This window comes from Triturus cristatus, chromosome 12 (genome assembly GCF_964204655.1).
Source record: "Triturus cristatus chromosome 12, aTriCri1.1, whole genome shotgun sequence".
Taxonomy (NCBI): Eukaryota; Metazoa; Chordata; class Amphibia; order Caudata; family Salamandridae; genus Triturus; species Triturus cristatus.
In genome coordinates this window covers 49,734,899-49,758,049 of record NC_140595.1, presented here as the reverse complement: position 1 = coordinate 49,758,049, position 23,151 = coordinate 49,734,899, and the positions used below count along the sequence as shown (strand labels likewise).

Genomic DNA, 23,151 nt, shown 5'->3' with positions numbered 1-23,151 from the left:
CCCCTAACACAACACACCCATTCACCTGTAAGCACATCTTTTTCTTTTACTTTCGCCCAGTCAATATTTCGACAGCCGCGTACCTCTTTCATACGCTTTTGCATACAATCACAAATGCAACTGGCGCTAGTGAGTATTGCTCTGTGCACTCTGCAGATAGGCCAATGATTGGCTGTACCGCTGAGAACCACTGTGAGAAACTTGCATTACGCAAAGTAAGATGAGGCGACTCAGTTCACAGTATGCACTATAGAGAGCTAATATCTGCATGTAACAAGCATTTGCAATGCAATAGGTCTCGCATTTGCGAGAGTTTGAGCTATTGCCATTGTAAATGACAATGCCTTTTATTTATGCGTTTGAAAACCTGCAAGCTGTGCGTAAACAAGCACTTTGTACTTATAGTCCTTGCTTATGAGAAGCAAGGCTGGCATTCTCTTTTACTGACAGCCTTGCTTCTCGTAAGCAAGGACTTTACGTACCAAGTGCGTGTTTATGCACTGCTTGCATGTTTTCAAAACAAATGAATAAAAGCCATTGTCATTTACAATGGCAATAGCTCAAACTCTCACAAATGCGAGACCTATTGCATTGCAAATGCATGTTTATGTAGCGCTTGTTCCATCCTTATGTACAGTTTCATAGCACTCAATATCGTTCCCCAAAGAGACCGTCTGAGGGCTTCAGCCCATAACCTGGCACCTGTGTTTGCTGAACTTAGATTTTCCACCTCTCCGCCGCCAAGGTATGTATTGGGGCAGAACTCCCTCCCTCCCTAGCTCCTGCAGCACTGTGGAGCGCGAACATGAGGCGAGCAGGAGGGACACAAGGCGAACAGGAAGGACCCACTGCCAAATGGGAGTAAAGAAGGAAAGCATGCACTTCTCCGTATGCTACTCTTAATTTTCGGACGGATAGAAACTAACGTTTTAATGGACGCTGCAAATTGTCAATGAAAGCCAAAGCTCCAAGTCCCTTTTTGGGTGTGGGGCGGAGGGGGGGGGGAGCAAAAGACGATTAATCTCACACCTGGACCGCTCCATTAGTAGAGAATGATTTGATTAGCACGGGATTTAGGTGCTGCATGAGTGATTATGGACTATTGACTTCCTTGTTAAGAACTTTCCTAATTAAGACAATGCTTTCCGAATCCTTGTTTGCCTTTCACAGGGTCTGTTGTGTTGCAGGACCGTTTTGGGCTGCACTGTAGACTTTATTGCTTGCGCTATGAATCACTTTATATTAAGTTAGTTTCGCAACTTACTAGCTTACTTGTGTTGTCAAACTTTACTAATTCCACTGCTGTTTTTATTTTAAGTTTGCACCTTGATTTGTCCTTTTTGTGACATGTGTGTTGTGTGTTTCCCGGGTCTGTGTGTGTCACTTGTAATAATTTTCTGGAGGCTTCCATAATTCTAAAGCGTCACCCTACTTCCAGAATAGGTCAAATCTTTCCACTCCGATGCCACATTACCGAAATGGGGTAAGACAAATTTGTGTTGTTTCTTTAGTCCAATATTGCTAAGTGTAGAGTCTGCAGGCAAACAACATTTATTCTGCATTTTGCCTAAACCTTTATCTTGTGCCCATAAATGTGCATATGAGTCATGTTATAATCTTGTACCTTTAAACTAAGTCCCTGTGCTAATCCACAAACAGGTCTGTCAGAAAGTAAGTAGTGTATGCTGTATGTAGTTATAGAGTACAAAATAAGCGAAGCTATTCCCTTGCAATACAATATGTAACAAAGCATTGTTTTTGTACCAAAAATGAAACAGTTATTGTGAATAGATAATATTTTTTATTAATTAACTGGATTTACATATTTTTAAACTGTAAGGAAAAGTAATTTTTTGATTAAAGTATTTACATTCAAATGGTATGCATGTCAAATCAATATATTTCTCCTGTTGAAATTTCTTTTAATATTTTTTATAATTTCTCCATTGCAAAAAACCACTTCACATGTTTGTGGCAAATAGTGCATTAGAGCATCTTCTAGGTCTTCCACCTCTGTACAAAGCATAAACCAATCGATGAGGATTTTATTGTTTATATCCATTGATTGGAAATTGTCAGTGTTTTCAACCTGGGTAGTTACAGTACTGATTACTCCCTCGGTTTTTTCAATGCCATAGATTTCAATTGTTATTGTTTCATGTGGTGGCTCTGTTACCTGTGAATATAAGTCAAAGCAAAGATTAGTATTTCAGTCCATAATATTGAAATTGTATCAACTTATTCCCCTCTAAGTATATTGGGAGATGTAAGGAGTGAGAAGAATTTTGCATGTTATGCGAGTGATATATGTAGCTATAGAGTTACTTAGTGATCTAGTGAAACTTTTTGTTATTGTGTTAGTTGAAGGATAGCGTGTGTGATTGAGTGTGTTAGTAGAGGGTTAGTAGAGGGTTAGTAGAGGGGTATAGTGTTAATAGAGGTGTTTTATTTCTGCTGTGTAGTAGAGGTGTAAATCAGGGCTCGCGGTGTGTAAGAGGGGTAGATGTGTAGTTAACTTTAAATTGTTAGAAGCTGGGTATAGGGGTATTAGTGAGAGGAAGTCTTTGCGGTGTATAAAGCTGTCTGTGGTGTATATTGTGGGTCAAATGGTTGTGTAGTGTTTAGAGGGGTAGTTGAGTGTGCGTTGTGTAGTAGAGTTGTAAAGTTTTAGAAGAGTGTCAGAGGTGTAAACTAGAGTTATAGTAGAGGTAGAGGTTTTGAACAGAGTTAGATTGCAGGATGAGAGAGGTATAGGGGTAGAAGTGAAGTTGATGTGGTGAATATAGATACATTAAAATGTGACTATCTCCCGTTTCAGAATTCATGATGATGTTTACAACTGTGTTAGGAAGTAGGTAAAGGTTTAGAAGAAAGATGGTGAGAGGTTTAGTAATGGGGGAGGGGAGTAAAAGTGGGATATAAGAGCATTCGAATAGGAGTTGTGCTGTTGTAGCGGGTTTAAGGTGTGGCTGAAGTCATTTGAATGTGTTTGAAGAGGTGCCTAGGTTTATACGGGTATTTAACTGTTACTAGTGCTATTAGAAGAGGATGTTATTGTTTAAAGACTGTTATAGGGGTAGAGGTGTAGTTTAGTGCTAGTGTTTTAGAAGAGGCGTATAAGAGTGTCTGCGGTGTAGAAGAGGTTTTGTATGGCAAGGGTTCTCAGATTGTTAGAAGAGGGGTAGATGGTCACACCAGGTTTTGAAGAGCTTTATTATAGGTTTAGAGGTGTTTTTTTTAGTGCTAGAAATTTTCGAGCGGGGTAAAGCTGTAGAAGAGAGGTTGATGTGTGTAAGAGTGTTCAAACAGTGCATCTAAGAGGTGTTGATGAGTGTTAAAAGTTTTTTTGAATAAGGCAATTGTGTGATTAGTGGGTTTGATTATTTTACGAATAGCCACGCAACACATGTCCATCTATTTCCCTGTTTATGAAGCCAACTAGTTACGTAAATATATAATGAGAGAGTACACTCACTATATATTTAATTCCACTAATTGTTAAAGTTGGTACTCACTTGAATTTGGCTGTGCCTCGTTGTATTTAAGGAGAGGGAGGGGAGAGAGGGCGAGGAGAGTGAGCGAGGTAGCTAGCGAAGGAGAGAGGGAGAGTGAGGAAAAGAGTGAGGGAGATGCAGAGTGAGAGTGAGAGTGATATTTGCGAAGAAGATAGGGGCAGATATTTTAGAGAGTGAAAGTTCAATCAGTCCAGCTCGTTTCTCAGCGATGTGTAAATAAGACCGGTTGTAGTGGACTTGTTTGCACAGGGTAACTTATGTGTGAACAAAAAAAGTTTCTCTGAAGAGGAAAGTAGGCAAAATTGCACGTGTGCCGCAAAACCCTTCTAAAGAACGACACTTGTATTTGAAGGCTGCGCAACCAAATACCGCACTCCTCTGCAACTAATAACCTAAGAGGCATCTATAAAAGTAATGCAATGCAATTTTTAATCCACGCAATATGACTTTTATTTTGCGTACTTTATTGTGCAGCTGCAAAGTATCCATGGTGAGCAATTCCAAACAGGAACTGTCGCAAAATGTTTTTACTCGCCCCTCTTTGAAATCAAGGACTAGATTGAAGAGTTTACTGAAATAGGCTATACACCAAGTGCAAAACAGGCATATGTTGTGCAAAACTCTGAGCCCTGGTTACCGTAGCATGTTATCGACCTCAGCAGCATGAAATCACTAGAGTGCACATGTGGCTTTTCCACCAAAAGCTGTTTAAGATTTGACCACCAGCTACAGGACGCAGTAGTTCACTTTACGGAAGCACGCCAAAGGAGGGGCTGGCGGCTGGGCCTGGGCTAGCTGCTAGCGGATGAAGGTGGTGAGAATGAGCGGATTGAACGAATCAATTGCTGTGCAGATAAGTGAAAGATTCAGAGTAGGGGAGCACCCTATTTCAAATTTGAAGTTAGTGGGCACGGCCGTCTTTTACGCATTAAGTTGGGGAGCTGTTTTATCGTTAAACGAAGGAGCAGTATCCTGAGGGGATTACTTTAAATTAAAAAAATTTTAAAACGGGCCTTACTGCATTCCTGACCGTTGGGAGTGTTTTTTTGCTTCCAGAGTGAACAATTGTTGCGACTGCGTGAAGATATTGAGAAGGGGCAAATCGCACTAGCATTTGCAAATGTATCCTGCTAGAGGTGCGAGAGTGTAGGCGCGTGAACGTGTATCCCTGGCTTGAAGGTAAGTGAAGTAATGTTTTACAGAGGGGCCTCGCAGCACAGTTGTACTTAAATGAAGCGTATTCATGCTGTCCGGAGCTGCGCGAGCTGTGGGACGGGTACATTGCTAAGCGTGTGAATGTACTTTCAAGAACAAGGAGTTGTGTATGAGGGTTCATGTTGTGCGAGCGTCACCCAAATGAAAGCTATTTTTCGAAACTAAAACTGGATCTCCAAATGAAGGAGCCCAACTGTAAAAAGAATGTAAATGGCTGGCAATCACAATTATGTATATACTTACAAAATGTGTTGTGTACTTAGCAACTTGAAATTTTTTCTGCGAGCTAAGCGACGCTGCCAAGTTCCCCGTCCGGAATTCTGTTTTGTTTACCCAGAAAAAAACAAAGATTTTTCCCGTCAGTATTTGGTGTACATGTCATTTCCAAACTGTACGTCATTGTAATTAAAAAGTTTTTTTTTCCTTAGCCACAATTTAAACGTACATCATGTTTAAGTTAGAAATGCAAATGTAACATAATAATTTTTACAAGCGATTCAAATACAAAGCGCTACACCAACGATGTATTTATTTATTTTTAGAAAGTGTTATATAGCGCTAGCTTGACCCGTAGGTATCAGAGCGCTGTACATACGTACTGTAAAAAAAAACAGACGGAAAGTGCATTACATAGTAGGCAGGCAGTAAGAAAGCCAAACCAAGGTTTAAAAAAAATCACAGTATGGAAGATAAGGAGGTTAACACAGTCCGGTCACCAACTACCATTGAATGTCGAAAGACAGAAGAGTAAACTCGGATATTGAAGTAAACTGTGATTTCAATAGGAAACAATAGCAGATACGTGAGGATAATAATTGCGAACAACAACACAAAGTTTCAAATCTCAAGTTCTTTGCTGTAGTAAATGAGAGTGTTATCCTCCTTGTTTATTAGTAGAAGCATGCCAAGATCGTAACTTACAATATGCATTTTTATCGGAATGTGGTACTTACAAATTTTCTTGACACAGCGGCACAATCGAGCTTTGGACTTTACCTGTGGTTGTAGGCAAAAAAAACTTAGTGTTAATAATTCGAAAGAGCTCTTTTCCTTTACCCGTAAAACATAGCTATGTAACCATTTACGCGTATACAAAATGTTCTTGAAACGACATTAACATCGCTACAATGACTTATACATTAATTCCTAACTTTACAGTAAATACAATCTTTTTTATTTCAGTTGCTACGATTATAAAGTGTACTTACTTGAAATCTGTGCGAGCGCAGTATCGAAGGTTAAGGGTCTGTATTCTGCCAGCAAGGAGGTAATCTTTGGAACTGTGTGTGCGCTGAGTTTAAATAGAGTCAAAGGTTATAAAAGGCATGGTAGGTGTTTGACTGTGAACAAAGAATCAAACGTGAAGTCAGACCTGCTGTAGAGATAAGATGGAGGCATGCATAGTGTGAAAGAGCATGTAGTGTGAAAGTTTGCATGTAAATGTAAAGGCCCTTCCCTTTGAAGATGTGCCTGTAGACATTTTTTTTTTTTGGGTGCAGCAATTGAATCTAGTATATATATTTTTTTTGCAAAATGTTGCTGTCCATTTTCCAAATGACTTGGTGACTTATGTTGGATGTCGTTAGTTTGAAAATGTAAAGCCTAAACCAAATCTAATGTTGCTGAATGTGGCTGAGTTAAAAGTCAAAGTCCTTCAATTACAATACCTTCTTAGTGTGTTGCAATCAAGAAAAGAGACTAAGTGGTGTAGTGAAGGGCAGTGTGTAGATTTCTTTTTTGGGGGTGCCGCTTAAGGATTATATCATAAGTGTAGTGTGATTGGTGTGTGTGGATTTTTGCTGTAATGTTGCTGCATGATGCTGTGCTGGTGATGAATGATCCTGTAGTATTGCTGACTGCTGCTGTATTGATCCTGTTGAATGATGATAGGTGCTGATTGATGCTGTAGTGTTCTCGAGTGTTGCATTGGTGGTAAAAATAATGCTGTGTTGCTGCCCGTTTGAATCTGTGCCCCGCTTAAGTGCAGATTTTTTGTTGTAGTGTGAGAGGTCTTCATAGATATGTGCATATGAGTGCAGTATTTGTGCTCACTGATGTTGTGCTATTGATGAATGATGCTGTAGTGGCGATGCAGTTTAATGATGTGGTGTGTTGTGAGTAATAAGATCTCTGTGTATTTGAAGTATCAATTTTTTGGTGCAGTGGGTGAGGTGTGTGCGACGTATAGCCAAGTGATGCTCGGCTAGTATTCAGTGAGTCTGTAGCAGTGCAGTCGGATGTTGTGTTGCGGCTGTAGAATGATGTGGTGTGCTGATTGATGCTGGAGTGGGCTTAAGTGATGCAGTGGTGTTGTAAATGAAGCTGTGTTGCAGCTCTTTAGAATCTGTGCCTCGCGTAAGGGGCATATTATAGGTGGAATGTGAGAGCTCTGCGTATTGATGCTGTCTTGCTGTTGGCTAATGATGTTCTGGCGATCAATGGTGGTATTGTGTTTCTGAATGATACTGTCTTGATGCTATGTAATGAGGTTGTGTGCTGAGTGGTGCTGTACTGGTGTTGAGTACTGCAGAGATGTTCTGAATGATGCTGGTTTGTTGTAGAATAACATTTGTGTGTAGCTGAAGTTGGTTTCTAACAATTGCAATGTTATTGATGGTTGCGTATTAATGCAGTATTGGTGATGCCTGATGCCGTACAGTTGCTGAGTGTTGCTGTAGTGGTGGCAACTCATGCTGTGGTAAAGCACTTTAATGATGTGTTTCGTGCTGTATTATGAAATGTGTGTGTATTTGAAGATACATCCCATCAGTGCAGTGTAAAAGGTGTGTTGCAATACATTCACAATTGTTGTTGCCTAATGCTGTATTGCTATTCAACCAAGCTGTAGTGGTGTTGGCAGAATCTGTGGTGGTGGTCTTTTATGCTGTGGTGTGCTGAGTGTTGTGTTACTGCTATAGAGTGATGCATTGTTAGTATGAATGATATGTTTTTGAATGACATGTATCTGCATTTCTATTGTTTAACGCCTATGTGAAATGTTAAAGTTATGTGCAGATGAATGCACTTTGGATGATCACTGTTGCTGTGCTGGTGCCTAATGAAGCGTAGCTCGTGCTGTTTTTGTCTGGTGTGGTGCTATTTGTTGGTGGCAAAAGAGAGAGTAAAACTGTGTAAATGTAATAAAGGCTGTGATGTAAGTGGAGATATTAAACAATTGCGAGTGTTGCTCCTGGAATATATTTCTAAACCTCCCTGCAGAGAAATAAAAAAAAAGAAATGCAAAAAGTATATCGGATAAATTAAGAAAGTGTGTATAGAGCTGCATTTTGCAAACGGGTGAAACCACTAAAAAGGGTGTGCATGCAGTGCTGCTAAAGAATGATGCTGTAGTCGCTGCTGCTTGATGCTATGTTGATGTGGTTTAATGATGTGGTGTGCTGAGTGGTGCAGTGGTGTTAAAAATAATGCATGTTTTTATGCAGAACGCCATCGGTGTGCCTGTTAAGGTTCAGATGATAGGTGCAGTGGCATAGGTGTGTGCTGATGAATGCACTATTGTGAAATGGGATGAAATAAAGAAAGGATGTAGCTTTAAATGTTAATGGTTAAATAGTTGTACATCCCAAAGAAGTGATGTTCATCTTAAACTGTAAAACATCAGACCGTGAGACGTAAAAGTCCATACGTAGGGAATACATGTCTGTGCTAGCAACTTGGATGAATGTTTGTGAGTAAAGTGAAATTGATTATAGCCCCATGTAAATGAAATTAATGTAAGTACTCCCAGATTTAAATGGGAAACTGCGAGAATGTGCCAAACAATCAGCTAGTGGAGTGTGAAATATGTCAAAGAAGTAAGCAATGTAGTCGACAAAAATGTCTCTCAACATTATTTTCCGTAGTGTGTGACTAATCACAAATGTGTGGTGTCTAAAATTGAAAGAACTCTACGAGCAGCTTTAAATAGTAACCGAATGTAAATATTTCACAAAGATGATATGAGTTCACCACACTGTCGTTCATTTATTGACCTCGCAAACAATGTGTTAGAAAACCCCTTTGCAAAAGGCCCGTAATGTAAGATAGGTTCATTTGCAGGGGCATTTATTTGGTGATTTTGCGTCACAGTGATTGAGCTTGGACAGGAAGGAACAATTAAGGAGGCTGTCTCCATGTGTCTTGTGCTCGACTCCATCTGCCTTCTTCCCCAGTGGCGCCTATTCTATGTTTCCTGCTTAACATTCGTGATTGTAGCATTGGGAATTTTTGGATTTTGGGAAAGCTGCAATGCCTTGGTTTGAATGTCTCCTTTTTTCGGGATCTAGTGTTTTGAGCAATATATTTGACATGTAAAAAATGTGTGTGTCTAAGTTAGGCTTTGTCATAGTATAAAAAAAGGTCCTTAACAGAGATATTATAACCATTGTGAATGTTTGGAGACTTGCTGGAACCCTCTGTAGTGTGTACTGTCTTTTAAACAGTAATCTTTGATAAATGATGTGGTTGCTGTTTAGTCACACTCATTGTGCAGTAATTCTGGGTTGTGTTACTTTGTAGAATAGTATGTCGTAACAACTACTTGCACCATAATCTGTACCCCAAAAAGACACCCAAACAATACTGTTTCAAAGGCTACACATCAAAGTAGTTGCATGAAAAGTAGGCGTAATGTAAGTAGAGAGAGCGACTCAAACTTGAAGCAATTATTGTGTGGCATCATTGAAGTGGACGTATCCACCACTGCTGCTCAACTCTCCCCAAAAGATGCAACCAACTTTCTTTGCACCTCAACAGTGTGTGTGTAAGTAGCATCGTATTACAATGCAAGTAGTGACATAAAACCATGGCTAATAAGTATCATGTTATGCATCTGCATATTATATCCCAACATGCATCTGCACTTTATGAGGCCTAGCACGGACACTATTGTTGTCTCTTAAGCAAAACAGCATGTAAAAAAGCACACTGTAATGGGAATTAGCTAGTGATTTTGTACCCACAACCAGCCTCAATTTGCAAACTGTTGTACCCTAAATACTTTATTTAATAAAACAATCTCCCCAAGGAACTTGCAATTAAACAATGTGACTCAACAAGCATATAGCCATGTTAACCTTGTTAAACAACCTCAATGACTACATTGGGAGAAATGTAGAGATTTTTTGGATAATATTCCCCAAAGTACATATTATTTTCAAAAGCTTTGTTAAATAATGGGCAAAGTAGGAGGTATAGAGAATCGAGTATGAAAGAAAAGAGGGTGCCTAGATTGAAATCTTGTTAGAGGGTGTACTGAAACTAAAGTGTATCCAGAAAGATAAGAGCCGAAGTGATGGGATGAAGGATGGTGTGTTGCTGATCAGTGATATATTTCTTCTCTGTTTAAGAATTAATTCTTAAGTGTAGTGTGATCGTTGTGTGCGTATTTATGCTGTAATGTTGATGGTGGATGCTGTGCTGGTGATGAATGATGCGGTAGTGGTGATGAATGATGCTGTAGTGGTGAAGACTGTTGCCTGGCTGATGCAGTTGAATGAGGTGTTGTGTGTTGCACACCCACATTTGTGTGTATTTGGATATGCTTATCACCGGTGCAGTGTCAAAGGTGTTTTGGAAGTAAGCTAAAATTAGGGCTGATTGATACTTTGCTGTTGTCTAATGAGTCTTTAGTGCTGCTAGTTGAAGTTGTGGTGGGTCATTTTAACGCTGTTGTGTGCTTACTGTTGTTGTAGTGCTATTGAGTGATGCATTAGTGGTATGAATGATGCTGTGTTGTAAAATGCCATGTGCCTGCAGTTCACGTGGCATATCATAGGTGAAATTGTAAAGTTGTGTTCAGAATAATGTTCTTTTGGTGGTGACTGTTGGTGTGCTGTTGCCCAATTAAGCGTGGCTAGTGCTGTATCTTGCTGGTGTGGTGCTATTTGATGGTGGCAAGCAAGAGAGAAAAAATGTGTACATCGAGTAAAGTTTGTAATGAAAGAGGAGAGATTAAACAATTGCAATAGTTGTCCCTGCTAACATGTCTAAAATCTACCCCTTGAAAAACAAATACAGTGTTGTCAAAAAGTATATAGAAGAATTTAATAAAGTGTGGCTAGAGCTGAATTTACCAATAGGGTGAAACCACCAAGAAGGGTGTAAATGCAGTGCTGCTAATGAATGCTGCTGTAGTGGATGCTGATTGATGCTGTGTTGATGTTGTTTAATACTGTGGGGTGCTCAGTAGTGCTGTGGTGTTAAAAAGTATGCATGCTTTTTGAAGAATGCCATCTGCCTGCATGTTGAGGTGCAGATTATAGGTGCAGTGGCATCGGTGTGTGCAGATAAATGCAGTATAGGTGATGACTGAAGCTGTGTCCTGGTGGTGACTGAAGCTTTGGATGGTGCTGACTCTTAGTGGTGTCGTGGTGATTGTTGTTGTATAGCCAATTGGACAAACTGGGTACATCTATTAAAGTGTGTTGCAAAAGAGTAGAGAGCAAAAGTATGTCCCTAGCGAATACTGGTGTTGTGAAAGCGATTCTAGAAATAAGTTAACGCATTAATTGTAAGAGTGTTCCACATCGCAAAAAAGCAATGTTCATCTTAAACTGTAAAATTTGAGAGCCTGAGACGTTAAAGGCAAAATGTCTGCAATCCCTGTGTGTGCTATCAACTCCGATGAAGGTTTGCGAGTAAATAGTATTTTCTTTAAACGCCATTAAAATAAAAGATATGTAACTTCTCCCCGATTACGATATGAAATTGCGATAATGAGCGAGACAATCTTCTCTTGTAGTGTGAAATGTGTCTAGTAAGTAACAAATGTACTCAACAGAAACTGCTCCCCAAAACACTTCCCCTTGTCTGGGACAAACCAAAATGTGTGCTTTATATAAATAAAAGTACTGTAAGTGGATTAAAAAAGTAACCAAATACAAACTTTTCTAAAAGCTGAGATGAGGCCACTATAGTGCCGTTCAAATATAGAGCTTGCAACCAATCTTTTACAAACCCCCTTTGCAAACACTGTCAGGCCTCTGGAGTATGAAGTAACAACTGTGGGGACAACACTAACTAAGGCTTGTAGCCCAAAAACGAAAAGACAGGTTAAAAAGAATCTTTGGACCGAGTTAAATCGGCTACGGAATTCCAAGATGGCCGCCGCTTCAAGAAGACGCGACATCGGTCTAGTTTTTCTCTCTACAGGTGTCTAGAATCCAGGTGAAGCACGCGCTTGAAGGTGATGTAAGATGGCAGACACTGCACGATCCGCAGGGGTAATGGCGGATCGTGCAGTGTCTGCCATCTTATACAAAGTATTTGGAGTTGGAACAAGTCAAGCAATGGACACAGAGAATGCATACCAATTGCAATTTCACCGATGTGGTATACTTAATCACCTGTTCATGCGGACTGAAATATGTCGGCATGACTAGCAGGAAGATTAAACAACGCATCTGCGAACATCGCAGCACCATTCGCTGTCGCAAGCAGAGCACGAAACTGACTGAACATTTCTTGCTGCTAAACCACACACCAAATGATATGAAGTGGACAATCATTGAAAAACTGAAGCCTAGACCACACACCCAACAACTACTATTCGAAAAAGAGCAACGTTGGATCTATCGTTTATCGACACATCTTCAGGGTTTGAATGATAATATTCCTTGGAGTTCGATATTAAAACACTGAATCACAGATCCTAACGAGCCACTGTAACGTCATAACCTAAAATAGCCTCCGTGCAGTTCTCTCCACAGTAAATGCCTTTGATTTGCCAATTTTCGCTGTCACTAGATTTCCCCATCATTCCACCTTGATGGTGACAAGGCCTGTCCTGAGTCATTGACTTATTATCAGGCTATTTACGTTTTCTGTTCCCCCCCTGTAAAAAGGCGTATTTTAGATTTATCTCAGTTGTTAATATCTTATTTACTGGGAGCATTATAAATCTGCAGAACATAAATGCCATTTCTTAATTCATATAACAGAGGAGAACCAATGTGAACACTTTCACGAGGATTTTCAAACATGTAAAGCGTATTCACAACACTTTTAATGAGTTCCCTCCTATATGGTGTATTCCTCTAGGTATTCCCCGTAATTATCAACATGGGAACTTTCAGCATCTTTCGCATGGCGAACACAGTACGCCGGTTCATTTTGTCCATTTACGTAGGATGAACCAATAGGAGCAGGTCTCCTTACTCTTTAGACACACGGAATGCATCACGCACACCCATACGTCTAAAACGAACCACGTGACTGGAACCACGGAGTATTTACTTCCGCGTTCCCCATTCACTCACTAATATCCGGGCCGAGGAGGACAGATCGAGGCTGACTGCGGGAGTGTGCGAGCATGGAAGTAAGTTGGGGAATCTTTCCTTGGCTAGAAACTAGTTGCGGTCGCCTTATTTTCTGTAGAGAACGCAACATTCTAACTTTTGTCTTCCATCTGACAGAAACTATAGCTCACTACCCCCCTCCCGGACCCATGATGTTAGTAACATCGAGTACTTAAGTAAGATGATTTTAATACCCTCTTTTATCCATGCAGCTGTTTTTTCACAACTAATTTGTTATCGCTAGACATGCTCTGGAGCAAACGGCGCCTGGCAAACACCACAGACGCTTGTTTAAAGCATGCCTACCACTGCACGAGTCCGCTATTCCTACGGCATACACAGTGGCATATTCGCCACTACGATTGCACTTTGTCAACAACCCTGACACCACATAGATGTAATCGAATGCAGACACAAATAGTGCACAGGGTCTTATGGAGAATACCTCTATGAGCCCCCCTTTGTTCTGTGACGAGGAATCACTCGCTTTTGAGCGTTTCAAGCTACAATTGCTATTGAGACACCCACTCCCGCTCCACAACACGGGATTATCAAATTGCTTATTCACCAAAACAAGCAAAATTTAAACAAATGTAAACCGATGAAATTATGTCTTGGTATGTTTTTATATATGTTGCGTCTGTCTTCTTCCTTTACAGACATTTATAGCCCCGGAAATACTAGGATGGCTACTTGGTAAAACCGTGAGTTTTGCCATTTCGTTCTCCACAGGTTAGGGTGCGCCTTAGCGTGCGCATACCGCCGTGGAGACCCTTGTGGTCCTGATGAAAGCTTAGCCAATTGGGCACATTTAAGCAGAAACATGTCATGTCGACCTTATCACTAATTGGTTAAGCTCTGGTTAACCTAACAAGCCAGAACTTGCCCAATTCACGTTTTTATTGGTCTTTGGTTTGCCGACATTAAATTAGTTGACGGTTAAAACCATTTACCTTTTAATTTCACTCCCCTCCACTTTCAGAAACCAGCTCCGCTGTAATTCAGGCGTTGTAGCACACCAGAGAGGCACTCGGCCTCTCTGGTGGGAACCCGATGATGAAGCATGTCACCAACTAGGTTGGTGAGTGAGGGTTCTTTTAACAATTCTTTTTGGTTTTTGCCCGTGTTTTTTTGCTCCTTCTTTTTTTCCCTTGTCACTCTTTAGTTGTTTAATTGATCATGCATTATTAACCTCCGAGGAGGAAAAAATCAAAGCCCCCTATAAAATCTGGGACGAGGCGATGCAGACCCCTCATCCAAAAAAAGTTTGGCATCTCTCTTTCAGGCTGCTCTATAAAACAGTTAAACCAGCAAACTTGAAGAGAAATCATTTCTTCACGGCAAATAGACTATATTGGACTCCACAAAAATTAGCGAAGTTTGTGACTGGTATTCCCCCCAAATGTCGTAGGTGCGGATTGCTCAGAGCTAATGATAAGCATATGTTTATTGAATGCCCTCTATTAGAAGAGTACTGGTCAGAGGTTGGGAGGATAATCAACGAAATTCTCAAGACAAACATCGAAGTTAACCTCTTATTAGTAATTCTCGGGGTAATAGATCCGCCATGTAAGGACATTATTGGGGACAAACAAGCTCTGTTATTTTATTTAGTCCTTCTTGCTAGGCGGGAAATCTGCAAGAAATGGACTGAATCCTCCCCACCACAAGGGATAGACTGGTTGCGAGCAGTAAGAAGAACGGTGAAAACAGATATTGATTTGGAGTCCAATACAAGATCGTATTCTAAAATCTGGGTGGCTTTCCAGATCTGGGATGGAGACATAATTGAGTAACCCCTACTGTCCAATGATTACACCTGTGTGGTCTGTGCAGCCAGGACGCTGGAAGGGCACGAGCGCAGGAGTTATTGAAGTATTGCAATAGCCTGGAGAGGTGTAGACTGGCAAACAGGCTACTAATTTGCATACAAAGGTGGTATGAGGACAAAAATAAAAAAAAAACAACGTCACCACGTAAGATCAAGGAGAGGAAAGGTAAGGAGAAATGAGGGGGTGGTGTCGCGGAGGGGTAAATTTAAGAGGAACATTTTTCGGGTGAAAATCCTTTAACATGAAAATGCCATTTACATGCATAGTTTAACAACGAAAATCGTTGTAAAAGTATGCGTGTAAAAGGAATTTTCGTGGTAAAGGATATGCGTGGTGATGGCATGCGCGTTGTAACGCATGCGTGGTAAAGGCATGCATTACAATGGAATGCGTTGTAAAATCATACAACCACTATTGACCCAATACGTTTTTTTATTAAAAAAAAAACATTAATTTTCTTACATTCACAGAGTAATAGATTAACACACCTGGGTGGTTTGTATATGAATGCATGCGTAGTGAACATATATTTACATTTTTATTTCCTTTCCAGCAAATAATGCATCTAATAAATGACTGTACACTAGGTCCACTCTCGTTTAAGTGAAGGATAAGGTAGGACTTTGACATCACTTGCTCTGACGTCAGTCTACGTGACGTTAGTTTCTTTTACCTATGCAAATTAGTCCCTCAACTATTGTGTTTAAGCAGTTGTGACCCGATTGTTGTACAACACTTTGAAGCATTATCAGCACGCCACAATAGTCATGAAGACGTAAAGAGACCAGGGTCTGAGTGGTCCACGCATTCTCCACACCTAGGTAAAAGTGCCACCTAGAGGCCAGTCATACAGCAACACCGGCTAAGGACAGGGCTTGTGTCTGCGTCTCAGCTCGTGTTTCTCCCTGGATCAGGAAAGGGAAGACCAGTTATGAGAAAGACCAACACAGTGACTCCACAATGGTGAGCCACCCCACACTGGTAACTAGCTGTGTTCATAACACAGAAAGGTAAACAGGCACAAAGTGTTAGATTCAGTGGGTCGCCCACTTTGGAGATCTTGGTTTTGTACAGCAGAGAGCTACCTGATTGTTTCCACTGAAAGAGTTTACTTGTCTGTAGTCGGTAAAAAGCCAGTGCGTCAAGTGCATACTGTGGAGAGCTGTTTTTAAGCAACAGAACAGAGGTTCGGATCCTTCCATTGACAAATCAGGGACATGTTACAGTCCCTCGGTGAAAATGATGTGGTAATGTACCACACAGGGCTTAACAATACTGAAGGGAACAGAATTTCCTCATAACAGTATAACCTCTCCATTACGAGTTGGAAAGGTCAGAATAGACCAAACCAGGTGCCATGATATTTTGTACACCCAATTACACATTTTGCCCCCCACGAGCCTATTCCATCATATTTTTTGCTGCCAAAATGCGCAACCCATGTAAGTGGTTAGCCTACAAAATGTATAACCTAGATTCGGGCAGAATCTCCTTTCTCCAGCCAAACTGGGATTACCCAGGGACTCAAAGTGAGCCCGTTGGTCTCTTATTCCCCCTTGATTCATAAAATGAATGTCTTTGAGCAGTCAAAATGAATTATTAATGTCATTTCAGCACCAACAAACGTGTGTGCACTTTATAAAAGACCAATATTATTGCCAATGATATTTAGAAACCAACCTTCTCTCAGGGTAGCATGAACAGTTTTTGTGTAGCCACATCTGGAGAATCTCTCTGCGGCACTTTGGTCTTAAAATGCTCATAACAGCCAGTGTATACTGAAGAAGAGCCGGCAAGCACAGGAGTGAAATGAAGAAGTTTAAAGTAGGGGTGGGTGGAATTTGCGAAATCCACTTTCGCAAATTATCGCAAAAATGTTTAAAATTATCGCAAACAAGCGGAAATATCGCGAAGATGCGGAAGTTTTTTCCCCGCATGTTCGCGAGATTTTCTGCATGGTTGCGGGTCGCCAACTTACCCATCTGGTTGCTCGCGGGCGTGGCCATCTTGTTTTGAGTTGTCTCACGGTGCATGATCGCGAGAAGAAAGACGTGATCGCGCGACGCATGACGTCACTGCGGGCGCGAACTGTCGCGAGACAGCGCAAATGGCTAAAAACAATACAACATCTCATGGAGAACGCGACCGGATCAAGAAAACTTGTCGGCGAACGCAGGGATTCAGGTAAGGCGATCGCGCGCGCGAGAATGTATTATTTGACAGCGCGAGCAAGAAACAAATTATCGCCAAGCTGTGGAAAGCGGAAATTTTGACATTTTCGCGCTCTCCGCGGAACGCGAAAATGTCAAATTATCGCAATTTCCGTGAACGGAACAAAATTTTAGCCCAGGCCTAGTTTAAAGGCACCAACTTCCCCAGCAGGGGAGAGCAGACCGACAACAAGTAGCAAACTTCCAACTGCTGGGGCCGCAAGAATCAACAATTCCAGAACTTGAGCAAAGGCGTTCGAGCCTTATCAGAAACAGGTAAGCAATAAATTGAATAACAACAACTAACAGACTGGATAACGTCAATAAAGAAAATAAAAGCATTACTAAAACACAGTAAAGACAACACATCTCCTCCCTTAATAAACTTAACTTAAAATAAAATTGGATAATATTTTCTCTCTTGGGATGATCCACTTTGCCATCAGACACAGGTACTTTTAAAACATGCCGAGACTCATCTCTTTGACTTGTTTCAACCTCCAACATTTTGTTAGAAATACCTTGTGCTTCTGGATTAGGCATATTATCAAGGGAAGAATTGACCGTGGTATCAGTTTCTCCTGCAAGAGAAGAAGAAAATAGTGAGTCACAACCAAGAAATCCCTCAAACTTGGTCATGATATTATCATTCAAGTTCCCAATAGCCAACAATTGTTCATCAACCTTGGCTGGCCCGCTCATGCTCCACCAAGAATTCTTATTGAGTTTAGCAGAGGATTTTCCCAACCTGACAATTATAAAAACTCTGGAAAATAAAGACTCACCTTTATTAACATTATAGGGTAACTTGATTTTAACACAATTGCCTACCACTAATCTCAGACTAAACATTACATCATCACACTTATCATTACAAATTTTGAGGACAATATTGGCTTAGTAAAACAAATCTCTGAGATCAAGAATGAGTAACTCATGCTTAATCCATGAAGGATTAAGGGAAGTCCAAGGAACTCTGCACGTCAACATAGCAAAAGGCAAAAATCATGTGGTAAATTTGGGGGAGGAGTGATAAGCTCAAATCTTTTCTCCCACAAACATCTTAACCTCAACTTTATTAGCCAACGCTGCCTGCACCCTCTCCACTATAACTCTGTTGAACATTTCTACGAGGCCATTCATATTCGTGAGTACAACGCATTTTTTCAATGAAAATTTCCTTTGTCTGTAAAACAATACTGCAAGTGGAGGAAGTAAATTGTTTACCATTGTCGGTAACAATGGTAGAAGGTAAATCTTTCCTATGAAAACACTCACTGAGAGATAAAATTACTACCTCAAAGGTGGATGGGGAAATCTATTTGAGCTCTACCCATTTTGAAAAATAATCAATAAGAACAATGGCACAAATCTTGCCTATGGAAATATTTTCATAGGAACCCAGAAAATTCAAAACTAATTTGTTCCAAGGCCTATCAGGAACATTTGTGCGAACAGCAACAGCCTTATAAATGACCAAAGATTTGTCAGAATTAGCACAAATTGAGCACTGTGTAATGTAAGTAGAAATTTGGGAATCCATACATGGCCACCAAAATACTTCTCTCACACATTTCTTGGTCAGAGTTTCACCCAAATGTGCAGAATGTACCAAACTAATTATAGAATGACACATAGACTTAGGTGGAATGACACACCCATTCTTCATGATCAGATCACCTGCGACACAAATAGAATCTCTGACTTTCCAGAAAATTTGCATAACATGGAAGAGAAGTTTTTTCCAGAGACCACCCCTTATTGTTGAACTCGACAACCTTTTTTAACTCACTATCTTCCTTGAAGCCTTCCATCAAGCTTTCCTTGGAAAACACATTTTCACACAAAGCAAAAATATCACCAACTGGTGCAACCACACATTCCTCAATTATGTCAGAGTTATTTTTAGTAGTGGTATCAGGTAATCCAGATAAACAAGCTGCTATGGCAGTATACGATACTGGAATATAGTCAGCACAAAAATTATATTAGTATATCTTGAATAAGATTCTGATCAAGCAAGCAGAGGCTTGCCAGGATATTTGCTATTGAGAAACGCCAATAACGACCTCTGGTCAGTTTTAATGGCAAACCTTTTTCCACCAAAGAAATATTTTAAAATGCTCAACTGCCCATGCACATAATAAAGCTTCCCTCTCGATAGTGGAATATCTGGATTCAGAGGAAGACAAAAGTGTTGAAGCAAAGGCAACAGTTTTCTCACTGTTCTAACACTTTTGATTCAACATTGCTTCTAGACCTTGTGCACTGGTGTCCACATACAAGACTCACAGTGACTGAATGGAAACAATTGTGAGATATTGACAATCAAAGGCTTGAGCTTATCAAAACCAACCTGATGTTCTGTAGACCAGATAAACTTTTCTTCCTCCTTGAGTACATTTCTTAGAGGCATAGCTATTTGGGAAAAATTATTAACGCACCTGGAATAAAACTCACACAACCCAAATAAGATATCAATCGAAATTCCTCAAAGGGCTTACATAATACCCGAATAGCCTGAAGTAAACTTTATTTGGGAGCAATACCCTTATCAAAAATAACGTGACCCAAATACTCAACTTCTTGAGTAAGGAACTTACATGTCTCCACCTGCAAGGTCATACTATTCTCCTGGAAAATTTGTAAGCCTTTCGACAATCTTGAATTATGTAGATCAACAGTATTAGCATAAACCAATATTTCATCCTGGAAAACCATGACAGAATCCATACCTTTAAACAAAGAATACATGAGTTTTTGGAAGACGGGTGCAGCTGACTCCAAACCAAAGGGCATCCTTTCATATCTAAATGCTCCGTCTGGTGTGATAAAAAAGGTTAAATGTCTACATCCCTCTTCCAGCTCATTCTGGTGATATGTAGGTTTAAGATTAAGAGAGGTGAAAACTTTGGCTCCTTCGAGCTTTGTCAACTCCTGGATTTTGGGCAATGGATGACAACCTACAATAATCTGTTTGTTTGGTGACCTTAAATCCGCACACAGTCTCAAAGAGCCCATTGTTTTCCTAACTAGGACTATGGGGTAAACCCACTCAGATGAATCAAGAGGTTCAATCACCCCTTCATTTTGTAACTGCTGAAGCAATAAGCTAAGCTCTTTCCTGATACCAAATTTGCACATCTCCAAGCTTGTGTCTAACAGGGTGCTTTATCCAACTTTATGTTCAATCTTGTGAGCAAAACCTTTGACCACACCTAGTTCCTTATGAAAACATCCTCATGTTGGGAAATAACACCTTCAATACAATGTGGTATAGCCATACAATAAACAGCAAGATCAGACAATGGATTCAAGATGAGTCTCAATTTCCCCTAGTGCCTCCAACCTAACACATGTTGGCCATTCTTGTCAAGGTAAATCTTTCATAAAATATTGTGAGAAGAAAATGAGATATAAGCCACAAAATAACTCAGAATATTCATGGTTGTTTTTTCATAACCATATGCCTTGATATCATTTCCTTCTAACATTCTGTATTTCCGCTGTTTCTTGAAAAAGGTATCAGAAACTAATGAGAAGGGTGATACGTAATCCACCAACATTACAGTTTTGATTCGATCAATGATGACCTCGCAATTAGGAGGCCTACAAGGATCAGTGTCAATAGCATTAGACATCACACCATCATCATTCCCCAGCATCAACAAAATATTTTCTTTCTCCATCGAATTCTGCAAGGAATCCATTTTGTTTTCCAGAATGGTATTGACGTTGCATTGAGACTTGCAGACATAGGTGAAATAACCCAATTTTCTACACTTGAAGCACTCCTTAGAAACTGCAGGGCTAGCAGTTTTGTTGAAATGAGATCCAGAACCACAACTACAGCACCTGAATTTGTTAAACGTAGCTCTGTTACTCTATTGGGATTGTTCTTTTTTAAATTGCGAACCACGGCCACCTCAAACTGACTGTCCTTTTCATAATTTAAAACTTTAAAACATCTCTCAATTCCTTTAGCCACTTACACAACTTCTAAAGGGTGGGATATTTATGTCTGAGTAACTGCTACTGATTTTTTTTATTGTGGCAATGCATGATCACCTAACCACAAATATATTGTTCTGTTACGTTGCCAAAATCACAAGTGGCAGCTAAAATGCGAAGCGATGCAACATAGTTCTCCATAGGTTCAGTTCCATAAGGATATTAGGGACAATGGTGAAATGCAACATCAGCCTAGCTAAAGCTTCCTGAAAATCATCATAGTTGTCAACACCTTGTGAAGACTGTGTGGAAAGTGGAAATGTGCGTTTTCAAGGGCACACCGGTGCAGGGTTCACCCTTAAGTTTGTCCATGGGTCCTTAGACTAACAAAGAAGAGATTGGCACTGAAGCTGGGATTCAAAATAACAAGTTTATTAATCACTCATGTGTGGGACTACATCAATACAACACCGTCAGGCGCTGTAGGAGGTAGTACATGGAATACAGAAACCATGGGCCTTTTATACACAGTTTATTGCAGAGTAAGCATGTAGTTACAAATAGAAGGTACAGGCTTACACAGGAATAGCTATCGACTAACATGAGCAGAAGGATATCACTTAGTTAGCAAAGTAGGAGGGGAACAGAACTGCTTACATCAGTAGGATATGTTAGACAGTTACATTCTCAAGCAGGTGAATTCTAGCAGCTACAGGCCTTTCTGAGCTCATACATTGCTCTGGCTCAGTACAGAAGGAGTTAACTAAGGTTGATGACTCAAGCAGAATAGAAAAGCAGGCAACAGTGAAGACGGCAGAATCACAAGGCTAACAAAATGGATGCTACAAACAAGATGGCTTCAGCTCATGCTAACAGCAATTATTTTCGATTTCCAAAACTGTGTAACAGGTAAGTAATCATTTACTTCCTGTGACTCAGCTGCAATCATATTTAACATCAACCCTTTTCCCTTTCAGCAGTAAAAGAGTCAGCATCAATGTCTATCATGAAGTTGTTGTATAGTCCAAGCCATTTACTCAACTTCATGAGGTGATCCCGAGGATTTTGAAGTAATGGTGGAGGTGGGCTGCAATACTGCTGCATAATGAAGTGAAGGTAGGCAGGCAAGTAAATAAAAGGGATAAATACCTGGAAGGAAGGAATACACTGAGGAGCACAGCACACTGAAAGTATGCTGGAAGAGAAAAAAAGAGCAGTCAGCCACCAAAATTGAGTATGTGTAAATGATGAGAGTGGAAACATGAAAAAACATGCAAAGCAGGAAGTCTTAAACAGTTGGAGAAATCCAAGATGGCGGCACATAATGTGTGTGAGTGCCGGGAAGTTGGACAGCACCAGGCGTGAAGGCTCTTTGATTGATGTGTTGCCAGAAGCAAATCAAAATGGTGGCATGCAGATAATTTAAGGATGGGGTGGTTGCAGCAGGAATGTGCACCAAGAGCTTGTGGTGTGACATGTAAGCTCCCGAGGCAGGAAGTTGGGAGGACACCAGCGCAACGGCACTTGGCCGTGACGCAGGAGGCGCTGTCTGACAAGATGACCAGGGACACTCTCAGGCAGTCAGTGCAGAGAAATACTGGTGCTAAAAATAATGGAAGACGAGGCATGAACTACCCAAAACAAAAATCAATGAATGCGATTGTGCGGAGCTAACCACAGTGGAGGCACGGCTGGTAAAGGTTCACTAGTCGCAAAAATGAAGAAGAGCCAGCAAGCACAGAGTAAAATGAAGACGTTTAATGGTACAAACGTCCCCAGTCACGGAGAGCAGACCACCACTTCAAGCAGCCAACTTCCAACTGTCGGAGGGCAGCAAGAGCCAACAATTCCAGAACCTGAGCGGAGGCACTCGAGCCTTAAAAGAAACAGGTAACCAATAAATTGAATAACAAAGAACAGACTGGATAAGATCAATTGAGAAAATAAAAGCATTACTGAATCACAGGGGAAAAAAACACAATGTATACCAACTAGTAAGGGGAACCGGAAGCAGCCTTGGCAAAAATGCTTAGACCAGCCCTGCTCCCTTCATCTGCTTGTGCTAGCCGTCTCTTCCCATCCATCCAGTTATTCTCTCTCTCCTTCTCTCCTCTCTTTTCCATCTCTGATC

General features: G+C 40.6%; 1 protein-coding gene across 1 annotated transcript in view; it reads right to left on the bottom strand.

Annotated features, from left to right (window-relative positions):
• Positions 1-1,988: 1,988 nt before the first annotated feature.
• Positions 1,989-23,151, bottom strand: part of LOC146772413 (uncharacterized) — an 83,682-nt gene continuing 62,519 nt past the window's right edge. The window contains exons 3-6 of the mRNA XM_085636996.1: positions 17,591-17,650; positions 5,684-5,726; positions 4,974-5,050; positions 1,989-2,176 (exon numbers count right to left, since the gene is read on the bottom strand). Coding sequence (XP_085493122.1) covers positions 5,017-5,050; positions 5,684-5,726; positions 17,591-17,650 — 137 coding nt within the window. The 3' untranslated portion in view covers positions 1,989-2,176; positions 4,974-5,016. The remainder of the gene's footprint in view (positions 2,177-4,973; positions 5,051-5,683; positions 5,727-17,590; positions 17,651-23,151) is intronic.